We start from the raw sequence: 18,840 nt of genomic DNA, 5'->3' as shown, positions 1-18,840 counted from the left end.
TTCCATTTGACCCATTAATCTAGGAACCTGGCTAAGATAATAAACCAAAATAAGGGGCAAGCTTTCTGTATAAATATGTTGTCTATAGTATTATTTCTAGAAGAACTAAAAAGAAATGGAAATGAACCATTTCCAACAATAGTATGATGATGACTAAGTCAATTATGATATACCCCACTCAACTGAACATTAGACAGCCACTCTTCTATTTTGAAAGGCTGCTCCATAAGTGTCTGTCTTGTTTAGCTATATTCCCAGTGCTTAGTATAATAGGTGCTCAGTAAGTGTCAAATTACATTTATATAACATGAGGAAATTATGCTCGCTTTGGCAGGATATATACTATAACATGAGGAAATTATTATTTTAACTCTTAAAATGTGTTTAACTTTTAAAATCATGTGTACCATGATCATACAAAGTGTGTGTGTGTGTGTGTGTGTGTGTGTGTGTGTGTCTGTATTGTGGTCAGCAGTCATGGAGACAATATACATTGAAAAAAATGCTCTGTTAAGAAAATACACCAAAAGGTTAATAGTTATCTCTGGGAACCTTTCTATGTTTTATAGTTTCTACTAAAAGCATTTCTACTTTCGTAGTTGAGAGAAACTGGACTGTGGCAGAGACAACTGCAGATGCTGTAAGGCTCTCTAGAAGGTGGGTGGAGCTGCATGCCTGAGTTCTGCCCACTGAAATGAGAATGAAAAGTGGTTCACAGTTCCCAGGTCTACCTCATCATGAATCTTCCCCAGTATAGTCTAGGCTGGCATCCCTCATCTACCAGCTGGACTATGTTGAGTGAGCTTGGAAATGCTATGTTCAAGAAGGCAAAACCTCTGTCAGCTGGGGGCTCTAGGGGACTGCATGGAGCAGGGCCCCTCCCCCACTGAAAGATGGGCTTCCTGTGATCAAGAAGTAACTTCTACCTTTTAAGTCTTGAGATCTTAAGGTTTATCTGTTGCTGTTGGTCCTATTTATAACTTAATAAACAAAAAATTTAAATGTATTAGCAGCATTTTAAAACTTCATCATATAATCCTCTTATTTAATAAGTAGAAAAAAGTAGATTAACATTCTCTAAGAGAGAATACTTATAATTAATTAGGAAAATATATGGTATTCATGGAAATAAAAGATTTTGTGAGAATAGTACTTAGAGATATTTAAGTTTGAAATAAGGAAAAAGAAAAATTAGTTTGGCAAACAGAATAGTGCTTAACTATTAATCTAGACTGAATGCTAAAATAATTTGAAACAAGTTTGAAGAGCTAAATTTTCACAAAAGGCAAACGTTCACTTTAAGAACTAAAGTTCCTGTACTTCATAATAGTCATTTCCCCAAATGAAGCCACTACAGTCCCCATTTAAAACGCATGTTTGTTTTACCTGATGCTGATGAGTGACAAGGAGAGAATTGAGAACTGATCCCCAAGGCTGGATATAGGGAGAAAAGTGACATGACACAGATAGAAGAGGAACAGTCCCACAGGTGGAACCAGCCTGATAAGAACCTGAGTCAGAAGAAGACTTGGGTCCCCAAAAATAAGTCACTTACATTTCTTGCTTTTTCCAAGTACATTTTATATCTTTCCTCCATTGCTTTCATATCTTCATCTTTCTTCTGAAGAGCAGCTTCAAGTTCATTGATCTTTTGTGCTGTTATTGAAAATGAAATGAAACATGACCAATTTTAAATACTCCCTCTTCACATAAAAATTATATAATTTTTTTCTAAAGACTGATAAGAGAACTTAAGAGAAATGTTTATTTCTTCTCTGTAATGAATTCTTATCTAAAACTTTTGAGCTGCAACCAATACATCCTCAATCATTTCATTTCATTTTTTTCTTAAAAAATATCTGTAATCTGCTTTATCCAGCTATTTTTCTCCTTTCTATCAAATGTTTCAATGACTAAACACACTTTACAGTGTTATCACAATCATCATAAGAAAATAAAGCATTCCTTCTACACAATATTTAAAACTTACTTTACTTTGATTATACATTATTTTATTTATATTTTCATAGTATTAATTCTATTATGTTTTTATAATGTTTGATACTCCTATATATCAATCAGTTCATTTTATTAGATTTTTTTTTGCTTTAAGATTAGATCATTTATTACTTAAATCACTAAAAAATTGTCATGGTTCTTATTTACAACATATGTATTTATGGAGCGTCCAAAAACCTATACACAGTTCTTGAATCCTTTAACTAAAAAGGGCAAGTCCTTAGATGGAGTCTGATCCAAGTTTTTACAAATACCTACCATTCTGGTTTACATCTGGCTGAAGATCTTCAATGAGTTCTTGTTTCTTCTGTAATTCTTCTTGGACCTCAGTTAGTTTTTCCCTAAGTAGGGGAAAGAGCATGGAGTTTTGGAAGCAAACAGACCTAGGAATGAAGACTGATTTCTGCCACATAACATTTGTGGACTGTGGGCAAATCACTTTCTGATACTGAATCTCCTCACCTGTGAAATGGGAATAATACTTGCCAAATATTATAGGGGCTGCTGTGATAAGTAAATTGCCTGGCACATGATGGGTGCTAAAAATGTTAATTTTTTTTCCCCTTGCCATCCTTGCTTCCTTAGAAAATCAACGAAATATTTTTTTTTGGTTAAGCATCCCACGTCTTCACATAGTCAAGTTGTGACAGTTGTCTACTTTGTAAACTCTTCATATGACATTTAGTGACTGAAAAATGTAGGATCTGGGATCACTGGCAGTCAGGCTGAACATGTTAGCACTTTTTTCTTTTCATTTCTTGGGGGCAGTGATGAACATTCAATTGGCATTGGGGGATTTTTCTTACAAACAAAATCAGATAAGAATACTACCTTTAGAAGTTTTTAAAACCCTTCCCCTTTCATATTTGAAATGAAGTATCAGTTTTACTTACATATGAGCTTCCAACTTCTGCTTTAGTTTGCTGGACTACAAAAATTAAAAAAAGTTGCTGTGAGATAACTATTGTGACAAAGATAAATTTTCCAGACATCAAAATCTCTTTACCTCCTTTTGAAGTGTTATTTAAAATTATAAATGTTTCAAAAATTTGTATTTCTAATAACATACTTGTAAAAATATAAAATTTTAGATATTTTTTACTTCAAAGGGAAAGGAAAGGAGGTTAGGAAATGAAAGGAGGAGCAAAACAGTAAAAAGAAAAATGCTTCATATTTCTGAATACCATGAAAATAAAATTTAAACTTGAAGAGAAATAGTAAATGCAAGCTGAATGTGATATATTGAGGAGTATCAAACATTTAAAAATCATTATTTAAAATATAAATTTTAAGATTTTAGGAGTTTAATGAAGAATAGACTTAAATAATTACCTTTACAATGAAGCTTTATCATTACAAATGCAAACACTTTAATATTAATATCAAGTGAAGCAGTGGATTTTGTTAAAAAATAAAATTTAAAACATAAAACTTCCTCTTTAAAAAGCAGGAGTTTTAAATTCCAATAGTGGGTTCAGGATCATCTACCAAATAGATGAAGAGTTTAAAATATAAAATCTGAAATATAACTCAGACACTAATTGATTTTAAAAAGATAAATATAAAATCTTTAAAAAATACTGTAATCCAAAACGTACTCCCCCAAATAGGTCCCATTTTAAAAGTATTCCCTAATGTGGCTTAAAAGAATATTTGTATTAGAGAGGTTACAATACCGTATATATGCACATATGAGATGCCGCCATGCCTGAGACGATTTCTATTTCCAAGCCCCCAGGGAAAAAAGAGAAAATCATATAAAGCATATAAAAGACAGAGAGGAAATACAACCCTTTCAGTCTTTTTCATCTCTCTACTCACTCTTCATAGCTCTCTCCCCCATCAACACAGGCATAACCACCTTATCGTCCGTCTACCCAAGTGTCTAACACACATCAAACTCTATCTTGTTTTAATTAAATGCTTTCCTCCCTCCATTGTCACTTCTTTTCCCCTCTGGGTACAGAGATCCAACTACAGACACCTGGCTAGGTATATGCAGATTCGGGCTGTTCCATCTCTGCTGAGTCCTCTTATCTGTGCCCTCGCAATGTCTGCCATCAAAGCCCATGAGAAACAGCAAGGCCATAAATGAGTCAGCATAGAAAGAGGGAAGAAATATATTTGGAGTGATGTCTTTAAAGCTGCATTGAGGTGTCTGTCCTTTGGAGGTTGGTATGATCCAATTTTTCGGTGCTCTTTGGTAGAAATCATTGTCTCACTTTCTCCCTCCTCTTAGTTTTCCCCAATCCTGACTGCTGACTACTCTTACTTGTACTTTTCTCACACCTGAGAAAAGAGCTGTGAAGACCTCTCCTGCAGCACACTCTCAACCAGGTATTACCATGAATTTAGGTGCAGATGTTGAAGTAGGATAGACAGAAATCACCTTCCAGTACACACCATTAATTTATAGGCTCCAAGTTGGCAAAACTGCTGCATCTGTTATGCAGATATATACGGTATTCGAGGGTACCCTCAAAAGATAAGGGTAGCACTTTCAAATACAAGACTAATTTGGGCATCAGAACTTATGGCAGAGAGTCCACACACAGCAGAATTATTACAATTTTTAAGTTACTTACACTTTCTCCTTCAGACTTGGAGCCTTGTTCCTGTAAAGATTTCTGGAGGTCCTCAATCTGCTGCTGCAATTCTCGGATGCGCTCTTTGCTTAGTCTATTAATAAGATGAACCATATATATATTTATTTGTATTGAAAGTCAAAGTAGTTTGGATCTATAAAGGTACATTTGTGCAATTTAACTCATGAAGTCTGTATTTAATAGCAATAACAAATGACCCACAATTATCTGTAGCTAGGTATAATATATAATGTAAGTATAGTAGGCTACTTGCAAGAAAATATTTTTAAAAAGATGACATTTTATCAAGGAAGTATATATTCCCACATTTAAAAATTTTAGATATTTATGTGCCACTTGCAAAAAGTACATCAATTCTGCACCATCCTCACTGGTATAAAAATCAGAAAAAGACAATCAGAAAAATAGCTCAATTTTCCTACATTTGTATCTTTAGTGAATGGGAATGAGGTTTCTTCTTCTTGTTTCAGATTTCATGGTGTATTGACAAAGGCCACCATTTCCCAATCATTTTTTCATAATTTTTTATTTAAATTAAAGAGACTAACACTAGCAACTAGGGTAGATTTCTTTTTTTTTTTTTAAGATTTTATTTATTTATTCATGAGAGACACAGAGAGAGAGGCAGAGACATAGGTAGAGGGAGAAGCAGGCTCCATGCAGGGAGCCCGACGTGGGACTCAATCCCGGGTCTCCAGGATCAGGCCCTGGGCTGAAGGCGGCTCTAAACCGCTAAGCCACCCAGGCTGCCCCTAGAGTAGATTTCTAACTTGACAAAATCTTATTCTTTAAAACCCTGCTTAAGAGTTACCTCCACTGAGGTTACCAGCAAGAGAAAGTATCTGAATGTCTCTTTTCATGTATATACGACCTAACATACCTGCCCCTTAAAACACTCCATTATTCTACTGTTGCAGGCATCCCATAATACAATCATTATTCAAATGTCTATTTTCCCACAGTAACCCTTTAAAGGCTGACCCTTCGCATCTCCAATGCTGATATTGAACTGTATAGGATAGTAAGATCTGATGGTCCCTTCAGAAAGCTAAAATGTTATTTTCCTCTTAACCACAGTTGATGTAATACTATATATACAAGTTTGAGAGGCAAGGTTAAAGTGGGCTCTAAGATCAATAAAGGTTGGTCAGATGAAATAAAATACTTTGATAGCAAAATATGCTATTTATAAGAGGCAAGTTAGCATAGTGGTTAAGAGTCCAGACTCAGGAATCAGACAGACAGGAAGTTCAAATGTGGGATTGAGAATTTACTAGCTTAGAACTCTAGACAAGTTACTTAACCTGCTAGGACCTCAGCTTCCTTATCCATAAAAAAGAAATCATTATGATTCTTACTTCATACAGTTATTGTGTGGCTTTCCAAATGAATACTGAAAAAGTGCTTAGAAAAGCACCTGGCATATGGTGAACACTGTATCAATTTTATATATTTTTAATATAATTATTAAGTGCTTCATTGCTGTCACATGAGTACACCATTTGCTTTCATAACTGAGGACACTAAGTGTGAGTTGCCCAGAGCAGAAAGCTAATAAATTTAAATAGAGGCAGAGCTCAAATTTGACTCCAGTCTAAGTTCCATCCATGCATAGACTGCAGTCCAAAGCCAGATTGTCATGTATCCAATTGTTAAATTTTCTGTGAATTATGAAGGCTTAAAAATGAAATTCAAGAACAAGCAACCTGGTTAATAAAGTATGCTAAAATATTGGGAGTGAGAGGCTGAAACCAAGTAACTATTTAAACTTCTTTATTTTTTTTAAAACTTCTTTAAATCCTACTTATTTTAACTACAAAGACATCTTCAACTTCTGTAAGTTCAGATTTTGTGGCTAGCCAATGGAATCATTAAGAATGTCAATTACAAAAGAGTGTGTGTCACCTTTGCTCAGTTTCTAATTCATTCATCTTGCGGTGCTTCTGTTCTAGCTGCTCTTGAAGTTCCTCAATACGCTCATTCTCAGTGCCTTCTTGTTGTAAGCGGAGCATCTTATTTTCATGTTGAAGTCGAATAAATACTTCCCTGATGTGGAAAAGCAAAGTTTGCTTTTAAATTTCTTAAATGTACATTTAACATTTTTTTTTCATTCTTAACTTTTCAGAAAATTCCAATTCCTTTAATAGCTGTCATTTAAAAATGTAACTGATGTTTCTGAAAGTTTTTAAGAAAAAACTATATACATTATAAGACTATCCCAAAAATCAAGCAATAAATTTTTCAAAGCACCAGTATTAGATATTATATATCATTAAATATTATGCAAATCCCAAAAGAAATAGGAGTTATTTTACGGGTAACTTGTGATGCTGTTCACTGAAGGCATAGCACATCCTCAGATAACAAACATTAAAAGCAATAGATTAAAAAAATAAATAAAAGCAATAGATTTAAGAAATTAGTTTGCTTAATATTTTTTAAATATACTCTTAAAATGAGAGTCATATGACTGTCTCTAGATTCTTTTTGTTTTCAGAAAACAATTTTTATTAAGAGTTTACATATACACACTTTCTAAAATGCAAATGATAGGAATGATATTAAATAAAAAAGGAGGGACGCCTGGGTGGCTCAATGGTTGAGCATCTGCCTTTGGCTAAGGTTGTGATCCCGGCGTCCTGGGATGGAGTTCTACATCAGGCTCTGCACAGGGAGCCTGCTTCTCCCTCTGCCTATGTCTCTGCCTCTCTGTGTCTCTCATGAATAAATTTTAAAAATCTTATAAATAAATAGGGGATCTCTGGGTGGCTGAGCAGTTTAGTGCCTGCCTTTGGCCCAGGGCGTGATCCTGGAGTCCCGGGACCCAGTCCCACGTCGGGCTCCCAGCATGGAGCCTGCTTCTCCCTCTGCCTATGTCTCTGCCTCTCTCTCTCTATCATGAATAAATAAATAAGATCTTTTAAAAAAAATCTTATAAATAAATTAAAAAAGTAATGTTCTCCTACCTGCTGCCTCCCTAAATGCAATTTCTTAAAAGGTTAATTTCAATTAATCTCATTTTATGTTCTTCTGAATGGCTGCATCATGACTTTAAAATACAGGCTCATATAGCTTTTCTCATATGGCTATTTTTAAGATGACATTAATATCACTGGATATTAATAACTAACAAGTTGCTTTCCAGTCCAGTATGTAAAGAGCTCTGTCTTAATAACAAAAAATTGAACAAAATGAAAATTTATATATTTGCAAACTATATGCTGAGTGAAAGATGTCAATCACAAAAGGCGGCCTATTATATGAGACAGAGTTGATTCTCAGTGGCTTGGTGCTAGAGCTGGAGGGGAAGCAGGACCCAGGAATGACTGCTAAAAAGTATAGGATGTTTTTAGGGGAATGAAATGTTCTCAAATTAGATGGCTGCACAACGCTATGACTACAGTAAACACCCCTGAACCATATGGTCTAAATGGATGAATTGTATCTCAATAAATCTATTTAAATAAAGAGTATGAAGTAATAAATAAAACTGTTACCACAAAAAGGAAAGGAAAAGCATAAACAATTGCTAGATTAGTCAAATTTCTGGAAGTAAACATAGCAGCAAAATACTAGGATAAAAGCTGGTTAAGAGGAACCTCTAAAATTTGTATTTTATTTAACTTCTGCTTAATCCTCCTGCTATTACTGACAGCTCCTTTCCTATGTGTTTCACCCATGTGGATTTGACTGCCAGGTATGAAAAAGGTTTTCCATTGAGTTTATGGGTAGGAAAAGAAGTTCAATACAATAAAAGTCGTATTATAAAAACCAGAATAGTTCATTCAGCTAGTTGGTAAAATTTTACCTTTGAATAAAGTCTAAAATTGTGGTAGTAGCAGTAACAATCTAAGAAGTTCAAACAGATGAGACAAAGTAATTCTGAGCTCCATGACTCATAAAATGGTACCCTCTAAAGGCTAATAATGTTTTTATTTTTTTATTTATTTTTTTTAATAATGTTTTTAAAAAGACATTTCTACCATTAAGTATAGATTTTCAATTAATAAAAAATTTACCTATATTCCACTGGCATAATCTCAGCAGCAAGATTCTCATAACTTTTTGTAGCAGATGCTACAAAAGGCTAATAATGTTTTTATTTTTTTATTTATTTTTTTTAATAATGTTTTTAAAAAGACATTTCTACCATTAAGTATAGATTTTCAATTAATAAAAAATTTACCTATATTCCACTGGCATAATCTCAGCAGCAAGATTCTCATAACTTTTTGTAGCAGATGCATCTAAACAACAACAACAAAAGATTACCATTTCAAAATTTCTACCATTAAAAAAAACCCTTCTAAATCCAATAAAATTCACCTGTTTGGTTTAGGTGATCTTGTTGTACTTGTGAACACCGAAGCTCTTCATTTGTTTCTTTCAGAGTATCACGCTGTTCTATTAGCCTCTAAAAAAGAATTGTTTATATAAGCAAAATATTTAATTCTGCTACCAGAAATGTACTTTATGCTTATAATAATTTATCTTAATTTCATAATTATTGCTTAGCTAATTATGTGACAATGTTTTAGTTTTAATGCTAAGAGATAATTTCTCTTACATAAATCACATAAATGTTTAGACAACACAAATTAAAAAAAAATTTTTTTATTGGAGTTCAATTTGCCAACATATAGCATAACACCCAGTGCGCTCATCCCACCAAGTGCCCCCCTCAGTGCCCATCACTCAGTCACCCCAACCCCCTGCCCACTTCCCCTTCCACTACCCCTTGTTCATTTCCCAGAGTTAGGTGTCTCTCATGTTTTGTCACCCTCACTGATATTTTCACTCATTCTCTCCTTTCCCTTTCACTAATTTTTATATTCCCTAAATGAATGAAACCATATAATGTTTGTCCTTTTCTGATTGATTTACTTCACTCAGCATAATACCCTTCAGTCCCCCCACATTGAAGCAAATGGTGGTATTTGTCCTTTCTGATGGCCGAGTAATATTCCATTGTATACATATACCACATCTTCTTTATTCATTCATCTTTCTATGGACACTGAGGCTCCTTCCACAGTTTGGCTATTGTGGACATTGCCGCTATAAACATCGGGGTGCAGGTGTCTTGGCGTTTCATTGCATCTGTATCTTTGGGGTAAATCCCCAGCAGTGCAATTGCTGGGTAGTAGGGCAGATCTATTTTCAACTCTTTGAGGAACCTCCACACAGTTTTCCAGAGTGGTTGTACCAGTTCACATTCCCACCAACAGTGCAAGAGGGTTCCCCTTTCTCAACATCCTCTCCAACATTTGTTGTTTCCTGTCTTGTTCATTTTCCCCATTTTCACTGGTATGAGGTGGTATCTCATTGTGGCTTTGATTTGTATTTCCCTGATAGCCAGTGATGCGGAGCATTTCCTCATGTGCTTGTTGGCCATGTCTATGTCTTCCTCTGACAATATAAATTTTGTGATTTCCCCATTAGATAATTAATCTTTGAAACAAACTGATGTAATTATACAGTGGAGTACAAATATTCAACAGTAATTTTTTTTTAACCATAGAGTAATTAAAAAAAAAAAAAAGCATGGACTTTGGAGGCAAATAGATCATGGCTTGAATATCAGTTTCACTATTACATATTTCACTTACATCACCTATGGTGAGCTGACTCTTTGGCTTTAGTATCCACAGCATCAAATGGAAATGTGAATACATAAACCCTTGCAAAGGTGTTCTGAGTAAGGACAGGTAAAGTTAGTGGTTATTTGGAAGAACTGATGAGCCAATATTGATACATTATTATTAACCAAAGGACACTGTTTACATTAGGGTTTACTCTTTCTGTTTTACTTTTATGAGTTCTGAGAAATGTATAATGGATCTATCATTACAACGTCATGGTCAATTCAACAATGGTATCAAGACAATAGGAAAGAATAATCTTGCCAACAAACAGTGCTGGGACAACTGAATATTCACACACAAAAGAATGAAATTAGATCCCTCCTTTATACCATATATAAAAATTAATTCAAAGTTTGTCACAGACTAAGAGCTAAAACTATAAAATTAAAAGAAAATATAAGCATAAATCTTTATAAACTCACACTACTCAGTGATTTCATTGAAATACTGCCAAAAAAAGCATAAACAACAAAAGAAAAAATAGGTTAACTCTGGTTTCATCATATAAGAAACTATTTTGCTACAAATATCACCATAAAAAAGTGGGAAGAATCCACAGAATAAAAGAACATTGGGGATCCCTGGGTGGCTCAGAGGTTCAGTGCCTGCCTTTGGCCCAGGGCGTAATCCTGGAGTCCCAGGATTGAGTCCCACGTCAGGCTCCTGGCATGGAGCCTGCTTCTTCCTCTGCCTGTGTCCCTGCCTCTGTCTCTTTCTCTCTCTCTCTCTATCATGAATAAGTAAATAAATAAATCTTTAAAAAAAAAAAAGAACATATTTACAAATCATATATTTGAGAAGGAATTTATATCCAGAATCTATAAAGAACTCTTACAACTCAATAAAAAAGCAAATAACCTAAATAAAACATGAATATGGGATTTGAACAGTTATTTCCCCAAGAAAGACATACAAATGGCCAATAAGCACATGAGAAGATGCTCAACTTCATTAGTCATTAGGGAACTACAAATCAAAACCACAATAATACCACTTTATACTCACTAGGGATAGCTAAAATTAAAAGTCTGGTAAGTGTTGGCAAGGATATGGAGAAACTGGAAACCCTTACAAATTGCTAAGAATGAAAAATGGTTCACCTACTTTAGAAAATAGCCTGGTAGCTCCTTAAAAGGTTGACCATAGTTACCAGATGATCCAGCAGTACCATATCTACATATGTACTCAAGAAATGAGAACATATGTCTACATAAAAACTTGTACATAAATGTTCATAGCCACATTATTTAATAGCCCAAATGTCCATAAAATGATGGATGGATAAATAAAATGTGGCATATATCCATAGCATGGAGTATTATTTAGCATTAAAACAAACGAAGCACTGATTCATGCTACAACATGCATGAACTTTGAAAGCACTAAGCTACATGAAGGAATCCAGTCACAAAACCCACAAAGTGTATGATGACATATTCTAGATAGACTGGGCAAATCTGTAGACGGAAAGTAGAATAAGGGTTGTGAAGGCTGAGGGGAGAGGAACCAGAATGCACAGCATATGCCAGTAGGCAAACTAATGGGGTGATGGCCCTGCTCTAAAATTTGACTAGTGATGACTGCACAACTGTGAATGTACTAACACCTACTGAATTATACATTCAAGTAGGCAAAATTTATGGTATATACATTATAACTCAATAAATCCATTAAAAAATAACATCTATGGCCCTTACTGTCAAGGAGCCAATGGTCTAGAATGGAAAAATGCACACTGAGACATGTAGCCTTGCCCCTGTGACTTCACCTTCCCTTGTGAAGGAAATTAACAACACTGCAAAGGGAATTTCTACTATTTTTTTTACACCAACACTTTAATTTGGAGAAAGACAGAAGATCTGATTGACATGACTTCCATTCTCAGAAGAGCAAGGACAATATTAAATACAAAAAGAGAAGACAGATGTATTACTCATCAACTATATTTATGTGTACCTCTTTTTCCTTAAGTAAAGCTTCATGTTTTTCTTCAAGCCGCTTCATTTCAAACGCTAGGGTATCTGCCCTTTTGGATTCAGAGGAAAGTTTATTGTGAAGATCTTGAACCTTTTGTCAGAAACAAAAGTAGATAGTAAGACCATATAATACTAAGTGTTTTTTGTAATTCAATAAATGAAAATTTGATTGGAAATAAAATTTATAGTAATAATATAATTTAGTAATCCTAAATAGTTGTGGAAATAGCATGTATATAGAAGTTAACATCAATTTTAAAATACCCAAATAATAATTTAGTAAAAAAAAAAAAAACCCAAAAAACAAAAATCTTACACTTTACTGTTTCTCTCGGTTGCTTGATAAATAGCAAAATGGTATTATCAGTTATACCTCCATTCTCTAGGCAATTATTATTAGTTACTAGAAATGCTAACAAACAATAAAATACCCAAAAATATATATATAAACCCAGAAGATAATAAAAAGGGAAAAGACCTAGATACTCAAATTCAATTATCAACCCCAGAATTAAAATTATAGGTAGAAGAAATCTATCATAAGTTCACAGCCAACTATAAGGCAATGCTTCTTCTCATCTCTATCATTCTTAGAGTATCAAAAGGAATCAAAAGAAATTGAGCTCTTTTGATTTTAATTTAAAAAATTAAGATATTTTCTTACCTGCCTCTTGTATGTTTCTAACTGCGTACGGGCTGCATTTGCCTTCTTTAATTCTTCTTCTAAGCTGACTGTATTATGCATATACATCATGTTTGTTTCTTGTAAAGTTTTCACTTGCTTGCGAAGGTCATTCAGATCTTGTAGCTTCTGACGATATATTTCAACTGTTGACTCTAGTTTATTTGCTTTATCAGAGGTAGCCCTATGATAATACAAACTGCACATTACTGGGTAAGAACTAGTAAATGCATATAACAATTTTATTCTGGCTGTAAAATTAGCCAGATAAGTGAGCAATTGGCCCAAACAAACAAAACAAAAGGAAGGAAGAAAATGAGAGAGACAAAAGAAATAAACTTTGTGGGAACTTTGGAAAAAGACTCAAATCCACCACTGAGCCTTTTTGTTGTAAAGGCATCAAAATAAAAATGCCTTAAATGTGACACACTAATTATCAAACCATTTCATAGAGCACAATGTATAAAAAGAATGGTTTTACAAATGCAACTGAACAAACCTAAGCTTCTCTGTAGCTTATAGGCCAGTTCTGCCTTGTGTATAGCATTCAGAATGGTTTTGTTCCAAGTATCTGATATACTTAGAAAGTTGACTTGTCAAACTTATAATTTGTCTGACAAAGCACTGTCCTTTTTAGTTGGGCTAACCTGACAAACTGGGCTAGAGCAAAAGTAAATACATAAACCAAATCACTTTCTAACACATAAGGTTCAAATGAATGGGTATAAAGATTGTTTCAAATGGACATAAAAACTGCAATAAAAATGGTTAATTGAGAAAATTTAACAGAAAATATAAATAGCACATTAATAGTCTGTTTGCTTAATATTTCAAAGGCAAAAGCCAAATACAAATTTTATATATTGTCAAAGACAATTAGAAAACATTGGGATAATCCTGAAATAAGTATTAAGGTACTTTACCTGTACCTATTTTATATCAAATGCCAAAGTGTGGATTGTGAGAATGCTTTCCCTTATGTAAAAAGTTCACAAGATATACTCTTGAGTACAAAGAGGTCAAGCTAAATGTATCTAAAAGTAATTCAGTTTACACAGATTTAAGAAAAAGATATCACTTTGAGTTTATGAATTCTAATATGAACTTGTGTTAACATGGGGCAATTCAGTGGCTCAGTTGGTTGAACATCTGACTCTTGATTTCAGCTCAGGTCATGATCCCAGGGTTGCAGGATTGGACCCCACACTGGGCTCTGCACTGGGAGTGGAACCTGCCTGGAATTCTCTCTCTCCCTCTGCCCCTTCCCTCCCCCATCCTTCTTTTCTTTAAAAAAAAATTGTGCTCACAAGAATTGAATATTATCCTTAAGCAGCAATTCCTATGAATAAGCATAAAATAAGTAAAGACTAGGAACCTAGATAAAAACTGATCAGTACTTGATAGGAATAACTAAGAATCCCTGATTAGAATATGGAATACCAAAATGACTAAGGAATAACTCAGAAGTGACATAATTATATTTAGATATGCCATACCTAAGAACGTCTATTTCATCTTTCAGGGCTCTTGTTTCTTCAGCAAGACTAGTCAGTTCATCATTCCTATGCTGAAATTCAATTAGTTGCTTTTCAAGTTCTTCGCAGTGAACACGGTAATCATCTTTTGCAGCTTCAAGCCTTTCATACAGAAAACAAGTATTTATAATGTAATTTCTATCATTTATTTTCTTACTGAGATGAATGCTTAGTAAGACATACTTAAATTATCTTTTTTTTAATTCCACACTCAAAAGAAAGACTAAAGGAATATGACACTTTCAGCTCCTGGATTTGAAATTGGCTGAGAATAAACTTAATGGTCTGAATTTTCATTTTCACTTCTGAAACACTGTACTCGATTATCTCTAGTTCTAATAAGGGTTTTAATCTCAAAAGATGAAGAGATAACATATAGCTATTTATTAAAATTTCTAAAAAATATACATCACATGCAAAGTGGTAAAATATTATTCTACGTAAGCTATGATAAATTAAGGATAAGTATTTCAAACACTATAGTAACAACAAATAGTAAATAGAATACAGTGGATGAAATTAAATATTTAAAAAATTATTTGATTTACCCAAAGGAATGCAGAAAAGGGAACAAAAGAACAGATATGACAAGTGAAAAACAGCATACTAAACAAAACAAAACAAAACAAAACAAAAAACAGTATACTGACAGACCTAAATACAACCATAACAAAAATTACATAAAAGACAAATAGACTAACACACCAACTAAAAAGGCAGAGACTGTCAGACTAGATAAAAAGCAAGGCTCAAATATATGCTAATTACAAGAGATAGTTTAAATATAAAGGCACAGGTAGATTAAAAGTAAAAAGATTTATAAACACCTTGCAAACAGTAAGCAAAAGGAATTGAGGTGGTTATGTTAACATCAAACAAAATAAATTTTAAAACAAAAGAGTATTATTAAAGACACAGATATTTCATAATTTTTATAAAAGGGTCATTTCATTACAAAGCCATTATCATACATGTGCCTAAAATACATGAAGCAAAAACTGACAGATTCAAAGGCAAAAATCCACAATCATGGTTTAATACCAGTCTCCAATAAATGCAGAAATAAACAAAAATATCAGTAAAACTACAGAAGAGCTCTGAACAACACTATTAACCAACTTGATTTGACATGTATAGAACATGTCTGTCATCAAAAATTACAGAATACACAGTCTTTGCAAGTGCATATGGAACACTCATCACAATGAAACATGCCAAGCAATAAAACAAGTATCAAAAGATTGAAATCTTATGAAATATGTTCTCTAACCACTAGAGACTTAAATTAGAACTTACAATAAGAAGTCTAGAAAAGTCTTAAACACTTGGAAATTAACACATTTCTAAATAATTCACAAGAAAGAAATCACACAGAAAATTAGAAAATATTTCAGATTGATTAACAACAGAAAGACAACCAGCCAATCCTTGGGGATACAGCTAAACCAGTGCTTAGAGGAAATTTTACAATTTTAAAGGCTTATATTAGAAATAAAGGAAGGCTTAAAATCAATCATCCAAGTTTCAACCTCAAGAGTCTAGGAAAAGAACAGCAAATTAAACCCAAATAAAAGGGGAAAAAAAAAAAAGAACAGCGATCTAAAACTAATAATATGGAAAGTCAATATAAAGTGCTTAAAGAGTTTAATAAAATTGATGAAACCCTAGTAAGAATGATCAAGAAAAATAAGAAAAAACACAAATTACTAATATTAGGAATGAAAAAGTATCAGTATCACTCCTATAGTTGTTAAAAGGACAGTTAAAGAATATTATGAACAGCTCTATGCCCATAAATTCAATAACTTAAATGAAATAAACATACACCTTGAAAAGTACAACTTTTCAAACTGACATAGATGAACTAGAAAATCTGAGAAGTCTTATGACCATTAACGAAATTTTGTCATTAAAAGCCCTGTGTTTCACAAAGAAAACCTAGGTCCAGATTGTTTTACTGATAAATTCTATCAAACATTTAAGGAAGAAACAATATCATTCTTACATAAACTCTTTCAGAAAATAGAGGAGGAGAGAATACTTCCCAATTATTTATGAGACTAGCAGAACTCTGACAACAAAACCTGAAAAAGACATTACAAGAGAAAAAAGTTATAGACCAATATCTATTATGAAGACAATCAAAAAAATTCTTTCAACATATTAGCAAATTGAATCCAGTTATACTTATGCAGAATAATAGGTATGACCCAAACTAGTCTAACCCTCAAATAGAAGATTGTTCAACGTTCAAAAATTAAATGATCATAATGAAAGAATGAAAAAGAAAAACCACACTGTTATTTCAAGATGTAGAAAAATCACTTGTCAAAAATCAATACCAATTAATGATAAAAACTTTTAGCAAACCAGAAATAAAGGGGGACTCCTCTAAAGTGATAAAAAGCACATTAAAAAAATTTTACAGCAAGCATCATACTTGATGGTACTTAATTGAATGTTTTCCCCTTAAGACCTGGAAGAAAGTAAGATGTTTGCTCTTGCTCAATGCAAGAAAAATAGAGAGCAGAAATAATAAAAGGAAGATGTAAAGCTCTATTAATAGATTAGATGATTGTAGATGCCTTAGATTTTCTACATATATTACCAGAATCAATAGGTGAATTAAGAAACTTTACAAGACATAAAAGTTTCAAAATATAAGATCAAATTTCAACCTATAAAAATCAATTGTACATATCAGCAGCCACTTTTCAGAATAATTTTAATTGTACTTTTAATAGTACCTACTTGGGAATAAAGGTAATAAAACACATACAAGACTTCTCTGGTGGAAACAACACAACATTGCTGAGAGAAATTAAAGACTTAAATAAATGAAGACACCATATTCATAGATAGAAATTTTCAATGTACTTTTCAATTTTATACAACCTAAATCATAATCACAAAAGGTGTTTTTAAACAGAAACTGACTTGCTGACTCTCAATTTTAAGTGATAATGCAGAAGACTTGGAACAACCAAAACAAATTTTGAAAAGAAAGAATAAAATTGGAATACTTACACTACCTGATTTTAAGCTTACTCTAGAACTAAGACCATACCATATAGGTAAAAAGACAAAGTGATCAAGGGAAAAGAACTTAAAGAATCAAGAAAATGACCCAAATTTTATGGTTAAACCATTTTCCACAAAGGTACAAAGCAATGTGGAGTAAAATTAAAATCTTTCCAAATGATGATACTGTAACAACTAGATAACCATATGGAAAATAAAGCTTGACTCCCACACCTTACACTATTACAAAAAAATAAAATAAAAATGACCATAGACTTACATGTAAAAGAGAACACTAGGAAGGTTCTAGAAGAGAATAGAAGAAAGTATCTTCACGGCATGGTAGTAGACAAAGATTTCTTGGGCAGTACATAAAAACACTAATATTAAAAATACTGACAAAATAGACTTCATCTAAGTAAAGAACTCTATTCACTGAGAGACACCATTTAAAAAATGAAAAGGCAAGCCACAGGATGAGTAAAATATTACTATGCACATATCTAACAAAGAATTTGCATTCAAAATTTTCAAAATTCCCACAACTAATGGATAAGGACAAATAATCCAATTTAAAAACAAGTCAACAGTGTGAAGAGATAATTCATGAAGTAAGATATATTGCACCAAGCACATGGAAAGGAGCTTATCACATTACCGGTTATCAGGAAAATGCCATTTAAGTCATAAGGAGATGCTACTAAACTTTTCCTGAAATATTTAAAGTTAAAAAGATGGATAAGAACAAATTATGCTACTCAGGCAAAAAAAACCAGAGCAACGAGCAGCAAACTCTGCTCATGGGAGTATAAAATGTTATGACTACTTTGGAAAATGACTTGGCAGTGTCTTTTATGATTAAACACAGAGCTATTGCATAACTCAGCAATACCACTCTACATATTTACCAATGAGAAATAAGAAAAAAATATATCAACAAAAAGTCTTATATTACAACATTCAGACTCGTTTTACTCATATTAACCAAAATATGGAAACCCAAATGCCCATCATCTAAAGGAAAATTGATGAATAAAAGTGTGCTATAATGTGGAATAACTGCAAATATTTGAATACTACTCAGTCATAAAAGATAATGAATCATAGATACATTCAAAACATAGATTAATCTCACAAGCATGCTGAACAAAGGAAGCCAGTCACCAAGGAGTTTATACTGTATGATTCAATTTATATGACACTCTAAATCAGAGAAAATTCATGTATAGTGAAAAATAATCAGAAGAGTAATTAGCCTCTGAGAGGTAGGGACTGAATGGGAAGAAAGATAAAGGAACTTTCTTCAGTGATTGAGATGAACAGTAATTGATTAAAGTGTGAAATTACACAAATGTA

General features: G+C 33.1%; 1 protein-coding gene across 1 annotated transcript in view; it reads right to left on the bottom strand.

The window, feature by feature from the left end:
• HOOK1 (hook microtubule tethering protein 1) overlaps positions 1-18,840 on the bottom strand; it is a 65,627-nt gene that overhangs the window by 9,750 nt on the left and 37,037 nt on the right. The window contains exons 10-19 of the mRNA XM_077891972.1: positions 14,425-14,565; positions 12,911-13,112; positions 12,227-12,337; positions 8,952-9,039; positions 8,812-8,872; positions 6,531-6,671; positions 4,605-4,698; positions 2,913-2,947; positions 2,278-2,360; positions 1,556-1,656 (exon numbers count right to left, since the gene is read on the bottom strand). Of these exons, the coding sequence (XP_077748098.1) occupies positions 1,556-1,656; positions 2,278-2,360; positions 2,913-2,947; positions 4,605-4,698; positions 6,531-6,671; positions 8,812-8,872; positions 8,952-9,039; positions 12,227-12,337; positions 12,911-13,112; positions 14,425-14,565 (1,057 nt within the window). The remainder of the gene's footprint in view (positions 1-1,555; positions 1,657-2,277; positions 2,361-2,912; positions 2,948-4,604; positions 4,699-6,530; positions 6,672-8,811; positions 8,873-8,951; positions 9,040-12,226; positions 12,338-12,910; positions 13,113-14,424; positions 14,566-18,840) is intronic.

This window comes from Canis aureus, chromosome 3 (assembly GCF_053574225.1).
Source record: "Canis aureus isolate CA01 chromosome 3, VMU_Caureus_v.1.0, whole genome shotgun sequence".
Taxonomy (NCBI): Eukaryota; Metazoa; Chordata; class Mammalia; order Carnivora; family Canidae; genus Canis; species Canis aureus.
The sequence above is the reverse complement of the archived record's forward strand: the minus strand, read 5'-3'. Positions and strand labels throughout refer to the sequence as shown.